Here is an 11142-nt window from a genome sequence, read left to right as displayed (position 1 = left end):
AATGAACAAGAGTTTAAAATTGAACCTTAAGCAGCAAGGATCCTTTCCGATGTATTAATAAGAATCTTCAAATTAAATCTTACACCAAACGGCCGACGGATGAGATGGAGATCCAAAAATTAGCAACCACACTTTAGACGAAAAACTGGAACACGGTCGAAACAGTTGACGGAACCTCGCCGGTGACCTCTGACTTTACCCGGAATCTAAACAGAATGGTCTAATAGCGACGAAGGGGATTACCAAGCGCAACGAGATACAGCGACAATTCTTTCTTTTTTTTGAAGGACGGACGAGAAATATATGTGCATGTGGAATACCTAGAAGAATATATTATAGGTGCAAATATAAGAAACTAAAGTGGCAGTCAACATAATTGTATTTTTTTTTTTTTTTAAAAAGACCAAACAAAAATTATGAAAATTGATGGTATCACCTTGTAAAAGGTAAAAGGAACTATTTCATTTCCTTGGTTTTGCTTCAGACGTTGTTTTCTTCTTTTTCGTTTCCATTTTTTCCTATTAATGGTAAAACGAAACTAGCTACACAAAATGCTACGTACATATAATAAGTAATATTAAAAAGAAAAATAAAATAATTATATTAGAAGAATCTAAATAATATTTAGTATTCGCTAAAGACCTACGACTTAAAAATTGTACTAAACTAAGTGAAACGTTTTTTGTGAAACTTTTCTTACTATCTTTTGTAAAACAAAGTGTCAAAACTATACTAGTATTTTTTTAATTTCATGGAAAGTAAGATAAAACAAAAAAAATATATAAAATACCTATTAGCTAAAATAAGAGAAAATATTTTTGTAGTTTTTGTTTTAAGAGAATATAAAAACAAAAAATTTAAAATAGTCAAAATAGCGATATTAGACCTAAAAGAAATATATAAGCACTAAGAGTGTAAATTTTCGAGGAGGGTCAAAACTCACATGTCTACATGTCCGATCCGAGCTCTCTAGTAAATGGAAACACATAAGTTGTTGCGGCGCGTAATCCGATCCCACCAAACAACATAAAATCCTCCATTATTTTACCCATAACATATATATATATATATATATATATATATATATATATATATATATATATATGTTGCGGCGCGCTATCCGATCCCACCATATATCAATATCAGTATCATAATTCACCCTTATTTTACCATATCAATCCCCCTTATTCTACATGTTGCGGTGTGCAACCCGATCCCACCGTACAGTAGGAATCCACCATTATTCCACCATATCAATCCACCCTTATTACACCTGCTGCGGCGTGTAGTCCGATCCCACCGTATCAGTACCAAACACTCAATGTACACAATCAAATCAACAGTTCAAACCACAAAACCTTTACGATCAATAAATGTTAAACTGAACCGAAAAGAAAACCTTGTACAATATAAGAATCTAAACAAGTGATACAACGAGACCAACCCGGCAAAGTTACAATTTGAAGGTGCAAACGAGTCATTTAAGCAAATAGCAGGGATTCGTGAAGCTATGAAAAGAGCTAACATCATTAACAAGAGAAGATATTGATTAACAGGCAACAATTAAGCATGAAAAGAATTTAGAGCATATAACAGTTAAGACAGGAAAGGAAATAATTAAAGAAAAGCGGTAAATAAGGGAAAAACAGATAATTCGGCAACGTATAAGCACTTGTCACCTCGCATATATGCCAATCACATAGAATTCACATAGCACATAGTCTGAGGGTTCCTAATTCCTCAAGTCAAGGTTAGACACAACACTTACCTCACTCCTCAGTCAATTCAAAGCTTTACTGGGGTCTTTCCCCTAGAATTCGCCTCCAAACCACTCGTATCTAGCCATAATTGGCTCAATAATATCAAATATTGTTAAAGAAATCAATTATAATGCATTTAGAATTCCCAAACTTTCCCACAAAAAGTCAAAAATTGACCCCAAGCTCGCTTGGTCAAAGTTCGAGGTTCGGACCAAAATCCATTTGCCCATTCACCCCCGAGCCCGATTATATAATTTACTTCGAAATCCGATCTCAATTCGAGGTCTAAATTCCAATTTTACAAAAATCTCTAAGTCTACCCAAAGCCCCAATTTCTACCATAAAAATCCTAGATGTTAGGTTGAAAACTCATGAAAAAGTAATGGGTAATTGAAAGAAAGTAGGTTAAAATCACTTACCAACAAATTAGGTAAGAAAATCTCTTGGAAAAATCGTCTCTAGGTTTTCTAGCTTTTGAAATTTTGAAAGAATGGAAAAATCCCGTTTCTCAAATCTATTTTAATCATTGGCGTCAAGCCTTCTTCGCGTTTACGAAAGGCCTGTCGCTTTCGCGAAGAGTAACAGCCCGAGTGGCTTTCCCCTTCGCGAGTCCCTCATCGCGTTCGCGAAGGCTGCTCCACCCGACCTTCACGTTCGTGATAACGAGATGACTGACCCCTCCCACAGATCCCTAAAGCTACGCTTTCGCGATGAGCTGGTCGAGTTCGCGAAGGGTAAGGCCCCCATCGCTCCGCGTTCGTGACCCAGCCTTCGCGTTCGCGAAGAAGAAAACCTTCCCCAACCCAGTTCACTTTTCGCGTTCACGAGAGTACATTCGTGAACGCGAAGAAGAACACACTAGATATCAGCTGAAGCACAAAAAACCAGATTTCTAAGTTCAAAACCTTCTGTAGCCTATCCGAAACTCACCCGAGCCCTTAGGGCTCCAAACCAAACATGCACACAAGTCCTAAAACATCATATGAACTTGCTCGTGTGATCAAATCGCCAAAAATACAGCTAGAACTACGAATTGAACACCAAATCAAATGAAATTTTTAAGAAAACTTTAAAACTTCTATTTTCACAACCAAACATTCGAATTACGTCAAACTAACTTCGTTTCTCATCAAATTTCACAGACATATCATAAATTAGTAATGGACCTGTACCGAGCTCCACAACCAAAATACGGACCCGATATCAACAAGACCAAACACCAGTCAATTCTTAAAATCGCTAAACTTTCAAACTTCTAATTTTTCATCAAAATTCCATATCTCAAGCTAGGGACCTCGGAATACGATTCCGGGCATACGCCCAGGTCTCAAATTACAATACGGACCCACCAGGATCGTCAAAAAATGGATTCGGGTCCGTTTACTCAAAACATTGACAGATGTCAACTCAAATTAATTTTTAAGGCATAATTCTTATTTTTATCAGTTTTTAACATATAAGCCTTCTAAAAAAATGCTCGGATCGCACACGCAAATCGAGAAAGACTAAAATGAGATATTTAAGGCTTTGGAATACATAATTGGGTTTTAAAACATGAGATAACCTATAGGGTCATCACACCCAAAATTATAGATTAGTGATTAAGGGGGTTCAAAACCTTTATTGGTTCAATTCTCAATGGTTATTGTTTTTTCTCTTTTGAATCTCCTTAGCAAAAATCCGACCGTCGTGATTGCCCCCACCCCTTCTTCCACTCTACCCGAAGAGTAACTAGGGCCACTTTAGTCATTGTTTTCATGTTTCATTTAAATTATTTTCTATTATTCTTAATGGATAAAATTATTCTCTATGCCAAATATATATGGACTCAATCACTATATAAGAAGAACAATAAAACTTTCATATGCATAATTGTGTGCCAGCTACACTAAAAAGTACAATCACAAAATTCGGCTTCACTTACACATAAATTCACAGAATGTATAGAATGATCAAATGAGGGTTGGGGTATAAGGGAATTGATGAGTACAATTTTTGCTTTAGAGTGTAAGTTTGACATAAAAGAATGTTTCTAAGATTGTGAATCCATGTGTTGGTCACATGGCTATTCTCAAGGATCACCATGTGTGTGTCTTTGTCTTGGCTTGAGAAATTTGACCAAAGAAACAAAATCCATATTAAACACTTTTGTGTTATAACATTTATTTTTATACAAAGAATTGAGAGTATCCAGTAGCACGATTATTTTAATTACTCAATCAAAAAAATTGTTTAAGCTTCTAGGATCTAAGAAATCTTAGGTTATTATATTTATATTAAGAACTGCAGTAATGGAAATAGTACTCCTTCTGTTTCAATTTATCTGAACCCATTTGACTGGGCACGCAGTTTAAAAAAAGAGAGAATATTTTTGAATTTGTGGTGTAAAATGAAGCACATATATTTTGTGTGACTATAAATCATTGCATAAAGGTAAATTGTTTCCAAATAAAGAAAGAAGTCATTCTTTTTGGCACGGACTAAAAAAGAAATAGGTTCACATAAATTGAAACGGAGGGAGTATAATTTTTTGTTTAGGGTGCACACACATCTAATTTACGTTTCATTCTTCTATTCTTTACATGATGTCAAGTTACCTTGATATGCTCTTGAGTTTTCTCTTAGTTCAAGAGCTACCCCGTTGTAATTATAATCAGTGGCGGACCCAAGATTTGAAGATTGCGGATATACTTTTGCATTCTATTAAAATCTGTTTAGTATATAGAGTGTCATTACTAATATATCACTATTTTTTCCATATATATATATATATATATATATATACACACACACGCACACACATATATGAACTTCTTGCCAAATTTGTTGAATACCGATCATCACTTTATTTACAACATAGGTCTGCCTCTGATTACAACGGAGTTCATCCCATTCTAAATAATGTAACGTTCTTTTACATTACACTTCCCTTATTATCGACTTGAATAAATTAGATAAGTGGTGAGACCAACATGGTACTAGAGAATCTAAGCATGCAATAGAGTAGATTTTTACCGCGCTAAGTAAACTCATGAATACCAAAAAATATATTCTTCGTGTTGTATTTAGACCGAATGACTAGATACCAGCAGAAAATAAAGAAAAAAGGAAAAAGAACTCAATCTTTTTCCTCTATTCTCTTAATTGAATTGCAATTGAATTAGGCCTAATCTTTTACTAAATTAATTGACCGAATACAATAAAGATTCTTTCGTATATATTTTGACTTAGCTCCAACAAGTCATCTTTTACTCAGCTCCAAGTCATCGTTTATTCCCTTTTCCTATTCTTTTTGGACACCACCAATTAGCCAATAATGATGAGTTTTAATTCCTTCTTGTTTTTTCTTTTCTTTTTTCATTTTTTTTTAGTATTCTGTTTCTTTATTTTACTAATAAAAATGGCAGAGCCTCAGATAGGACAAACTTTTCATGTTAATACTTTCATCTATAATGCACCCGCTCCTGAGGAGCCTTCTAAAAGTAGAAGGAAGAAAAAAGTTCAACATGACAACATCCAAAAAAATAAAACTAAAGCCATTTGGAGGATAAAAAGGTTAAACATGTGTGAAATACTTTTGCTGAGACATTGAAGATTGTCTCAACGATTAAAATTGTCGTGTAATTAGGAGGTCACGAGCTTAAGCTGCTGAAATACTCTCCTGTATAAATGCAAGTTGAATTTGTGTATATAAAACCAGTGGTGGAACTAAATAGACTTAAGGGGGGGGGGGGGTTCAACTGAATCTCCTTCGTAAAAAAATTACATTGTTCAAATAAAAAAAAAATCTTTTATGGTTATAGGTGAGCGATTAAATCTTCTTGACATGTAGAAAAATTGAAGTATAGTAATAAAGGGGTTTTAAAATTACTTTAGATCGTAGGTTCGAATTCTAGCTATAACATCTTAGAATTTTTTGAATCTTCTTGCATAAAATTCTGATTCCACCATTGCATAAGACCAAATATGATCAGATCCTTTTCGATCCTTGCGCAAAACGAGGGCTTAGTACACCACGCTGCTTTTAAACGAAGATTGGGAAAATGTTCAAAATTTCATAAGTATTACCGAATACTTTCCACTGTCAAAAGGAACCTTTTAAAACAAGAGATCAATCTTGAAAACGGTGTTATATTTTATACAGATTGACAATATCTTTATGTTAAGTTCATCTAGCCTATCACTTACAATTATTAATTCATCACTTTTTAAGTTCTTACCCTACCCATGAACGAGCTTTACTCTACTTTCATCTAACCTAATTCAATGAAACTTTCCTTTTTGTTTTTTTTGGTTTCCATCCGGTATCCCCAATATTGGAGTCTGACAATATTCGAATTCGCACTGTGTAGGGCCCCATTCGAGGGGAAGTGCTCCCTACTAAGGATTTTTCTATACCTAGGGCTCGAACTCGAAACATATGATTAAGGGAAAAACAGCTCCATCTACCGCACCACGTATTTTGGTGATAACTTTCCATATTCTTTGAAAGTTCATGTATGCATTGCACAAAGACGAAAGAAACCTCATTATTAGTATTCTTTGAACTCTTCCTCTCTTCATATCCTGTCTTCTCAATTTGCTGCCCCAATTTATTGATTAATACAACAACAACCCAGTATAATCCCACTTAGTGGGGTCTGGGGAGGGTAGTGTGTCTGCAGACCTTACCCCTACCCCGAGGTAGAGAGGCTGTTTCCAAATAGACCCCCGACATCCTTCCCTCCAAGAACTTCCCACCTTGCTCTTGGGAGACTCGAACTCACAACCTTTTATAATTAAAAAATTGCATGTAATCTAGATTAAGACTATGTCTATCAGCTTACGTGAAATTAAGTAATATATAAATGTTATAAAGATTCAAGCAAGTTTAAGAAGAATTTGACGTACGTTTATATAATAAAAGAGTTATATATTTGACGAGTTTAATTTAATTTCTAATGATTAATTATTTAGATGAAGAGCTAATTATTCCTTGGATTAATTAATTAAAGATGAAGAGTTGATATTCTCTCACGAAAAAACAAATAAATGAATCCAGGTCGTTACCACCTCTACTTTGTCCTCATTCAACAAAGCTAATTGAAAAGGAAGTTCCTTTCAACTAATGCTTTTGTTAAAAAAAATAATATCCATAGCTAATCCTTCTTTTAAGATTATAAAAAGAAACAAAATTTAAAAAGAGAATTAATTGGAAGTCGGACACAGCATGCATGCACCAACCTATGTAATATATATGGGTCAATGGAATGAGCTAAATTATTGGAGACTATAGTCGATTAAATTTCAGTAAAGATCAAATATATTAGGTAATTATAGTGGCGGAGTCCGGATTTCATGTAAAAGGAATTCAAAAAATAAAAAAAAATACTAGAACACCACACATGCAGGATTTGGAGCTATGATATGAAGTAATTTTTGAACTACCGTATTGTAACAGACTCAAACACATGACACGTATTGTCTATTTTGGCTTAGGTCCGCACGGATTTATCTTTTGGGCTATGCCACATTGAGCCCCAAAAATACACATATCATGTGAACTTGTGTCATACCTTATAAAGCTCTTCACTTTCCTCTCTTACGATGAATTCGCCTCTAGGTGACATGTGCACCCCTTCTTTATAAGCTTACCATTTTTAGAAGCCTGCCAGTCTTGCTTGACTCACCCTCGTCAGCCCACCCTCCGTCATGGGCATCATACATATGCTATTACACTAGAATCTTTACCTATGTCCAAGGAAATTCAACCGTTTATATAAAACAAAAAAGTCATTTATACCCTATGCACAAAATATAATTTTCCAGATAATTAAGGGGGATCGGATTCAAATGAATTTCCTTGCTTGAACCTTACTACGCCCTTGAGTGAGTACTTTCATGGACAATGTAACTCGATACCTGTGATTACCTAAGAAAATAATTGAAGCGTGAGACGACTTCGATAAAATAATTGAATGCACGCAAATTGATCCGTACACCACTTTTAAATTAGGACAACATATATTTCTGCGCGTTTATAGCATATTCAGAGACCAACAACTGTAATTTCTGGTTGGTAAGCTAAATTGAAAGAAACAAGAAAAACTTGTAAGCAAACAATAGGTCGTTGGCCTTGAAATTCTTGAACATTGAACATAGCTTTTAAGCCTTGAGTTGAGAGGATAAAAATATTACTCCCTCCGGTCCAAAATAAGTGATTTTTTGGCTTTTTTCTTGTGATCTAAAATAAATATTTTTTTCAAATTTTAAGAATGAATTAATTTTTTTTTCCCCTACATTGCTCTTGGAGTAATTAATATTGAAGTATGTGTTATGAGTGTTTATGTGAATAGATTGTAAAGGTTAATATGATCAATTTCATTGTTAATTAATGTTAAAAAATGTATTTCTTAATTTGTGTGAAAACAACCAAAAAATCACTTATTTTGAGTAACACGAAGAAAAGATAATGGTGGACATGTGTCCCAAAACACCGATTCAAGGTGATATTTGCAATTAGATACCAATTTTCAATGTTGACTATTTTTTCTCGATAATATCAGGATTGATCATTCGACTTTCAATTAATTACACCAAGAATTATGGAATTAATTTTTGTAATAAACACTTAAATTAAATTACTCCTTCCGATTCGTAACAAGTGACCAGTTTCCTTTTAGCACGTCCATTAAGAAAATGCTAAATCCTATACAAAAATACCTAGTATGACTAAATTACCCTTATTAAATATTGGTCACATAGTTATAGTGAGGAGTGAGAAAACTTTTTAGGGACATGCACATAAGGGTAAAAGAGTAAAAACAAATTGAATTTTTCTTGATTACCTAACTGGACACTTATTTTGAACCAAAATGAAAAAGTAAACTGGTCACTTATTGTGAACCGGACGGAGTAAGTCTTAACTATAATTCCATGTATAAATTACCACGTAAGTATAATCACATCAGAAACCCATTTAATAGTCTATCTAATTAATCTTATGTATGACGCTTTTTACTCTTAGTTTAAAATCCCATTTAATTAATAATTTCTCTAATCAATGTTATGTAGTACTCTTTACTTTTAGTTTGTTCGAAATAGAATGCTACATTTATGTTTAAAGAATAACTTAATTTTAGATTTTCAGTTTAATCTTAAAAACTTACTGCTATGAAAATATTATGACTTATTTAAGATTACAAGTTTTAATTTTTTTTATCAAAATATTCATTCAAACAATGCCACATAAAATAAAAAAAGGATAGAGTATTATTCATTTAGCACCCCTTACAAAAATGGTCCCCTTAAAAGGTCCAAAGCCGTAGCTGGTTTTCATTTCCCTGCCACAAAACTTGGTACCAATATGAAACACTAATGCGGGTCCTCCAAGTGCTTTAAGCAATTCAATGTACTCATATATCCACTTTCTTCTCTTTTTTCTTGAAAATAAATAAATTATACTCCCTCTGTTTTAATTTATCTAAACCTATTTGATTGAGCACAAAGTTTTAAGAAAAAAAGAAGATTTTTGAATTTGTTGTGTAAAATAAGACACATATATTTTGTCTGGCTATAATTACATTATTACATAAAAGCAAATTATTTTCAAATATGAAAAAAGGTCATTCTTTTTTGCACGAATTAAAAGAGAAATATGTTCACATAAATTGAAATGGGGAGAATATAGTATAGCTACTCCCAATATATATATATATATATATATATATATATATAATTCATACTTTTTTATATATTTGGCTAACGAATGTAATTATTTTTGGCCAACCGGTCAAATATGTAACTTGCCCTTCTTTTTTGGTAGTTTCAAAAGAAACCTACATTTGTATACATAGAGACAATTTATTTTAAAATTTTTATTTTACTTTTAATAAAATAATTTATGTCACAAAAATGTCTATGACATAGTTAGAACACATTAAAAGTCTTTCTTTTTAAAATTTTGTGCCTAGTTTAACACCAAAACATAAATTGAAACAAAGAAATAAGTTACTTTAATTAAAATAATCTGATATTCGAAACTTACTATCTGATTAATTTAGACCCGGAACCACTTAGGGTCCGACCATGCTATTTTACCTTTATACTCCTCTAAGTCTTAAGCTCCCCTTTATATACGAACCTTCCTCCCTCTTTCTCACAAACACCAAAATCTTCTTAAACTCTCCTTTTTTTCAAAATCCTTCTCTCTTCTCCTCTTTTTCTCTCTATCTCTCTTTTACAAAAATAGCCATGACCAAAGGAGGCAAGCTTACAAAAATCAAGTCAGTCTTGAAAAAAATGCAATCTTTCAAACTTAGCCGTGTCAACAGCAACAACACCATTTCCATGGTAACCACAAATCATTCTTCTTACGACAATGATTCATATAATTCCTATGAAAACAAAAATTTACACCCTGTCTACGTTGGTAAATCGCGTCGCGAATACCTCGTTAGCTCCGATGTTGTTGATCATCCTCTCTTTAGAGAACTTGTTGAAAGGACTGGTGATTCAGATGATTATATTACTGTTGGTTGTGAAGTTGTTCTCTTTGAACATTTGCTATGGATGCTTCAAAATGCTGATCCTCAACCTGAGTCGTTGAACGAGTTGGTCGAGTTTTATTCTTGCTAAATTTTAGAATGAGTGTGATCTTATTATTATATGTATACGTTTTGAATTCATTTTTGCATATGTATAAACAATTCGAGTCAAAAAGAATTGGTTCAGTTGAACCTACTGAATTCACCCTATAGTGGTGAACTTTTTTTTTTATAAATTAAAACAAAATTTGATGATTGGTTATTAGCAATGTAGTAAGAAAAGAAGATGATACGATTAACAGATTGTTCAAAATGGATGATCTTAAAATTGAGGGAGAAGACTAATGGTTACTTAGCTTATTATTGTTCTTTAATGGAAGTGGTTGCATTCTTTAATGTATGCATTTATTCTTTTCAATTGTTATGTGAAAATCTAGTCTTCCTCTTGTTCTTTATGATAATTAACTATTCTATTTGAAGTTTGTCCTTTTTTAACTTTTTTGCACTTTGGGACCTAGTTAGTAACATGGATGAATGTTGACATGTTGCCTATTCTACTATTAAAAAAAGGGAAGGACAGTCCTGTATACTAAGCTTCCGCTATGCGCGGGGTTTCGGGAAGGACCGAACTACAAGGGTCTATTGTACGCAACCTTATCCTGCATTTTGCAAGAGACTATTTTTACGGCTCAAACCCTAACCTCTTGGTCACATGACGGCAATTTTACCAGTTACGCGAAGACATTTTATTATATAGAAAAAAAAGAATTTAATCTCTGTACATCGACTGTCAGGTCATTTTAAAAATAACTATAAGTAATTATCTAATAAGTAGAACTAGCTAGTAACCTAGAAAA

General features: G+C 33.2%; 1 protein-coding gene across 1 annotated transcript; it reads left to right on the top strand.

Annotated features, from left to right (window-relative positions):
* The first annotated feature begins 9992 nt into the window (after window positions 1-9992).
* On the top strand, window positions 9993-10376 carry LOC104233335 (auxin-responsive protein SAUR76-like). The gene has a single exon (XM_009786727.2). It carries the CDS (start codon window positions 9993-9995, stop codon window positions 10374-10376), a length of 384 nt encoding a protein of 127 aa, XP_009785029.1.
* Window positions 10377-11142: the final 766 nt, after the last annotated feature.

This window comes from Nicotiana sylvestris, chromosome 6 (genome assembly GCF_000393655.2).
Source record: "Nicotiana sylvestris chromosome 6, ASM39365v2, whole genome shotgun sequence".
In the NCBI taxonomy this organism is placed as follows: domain Eukaryota; kingdom Viridiplantae; phylum Streptophyta; class Magnoliopsida; order Solanales; family Solanaceae; genus Nicotiana; species Nicotiana sylvestris.
Note: the sequence above shows the minus strand (reverse complement) of the source record. Positions and strands in the feature narration are given on the sequence as shown.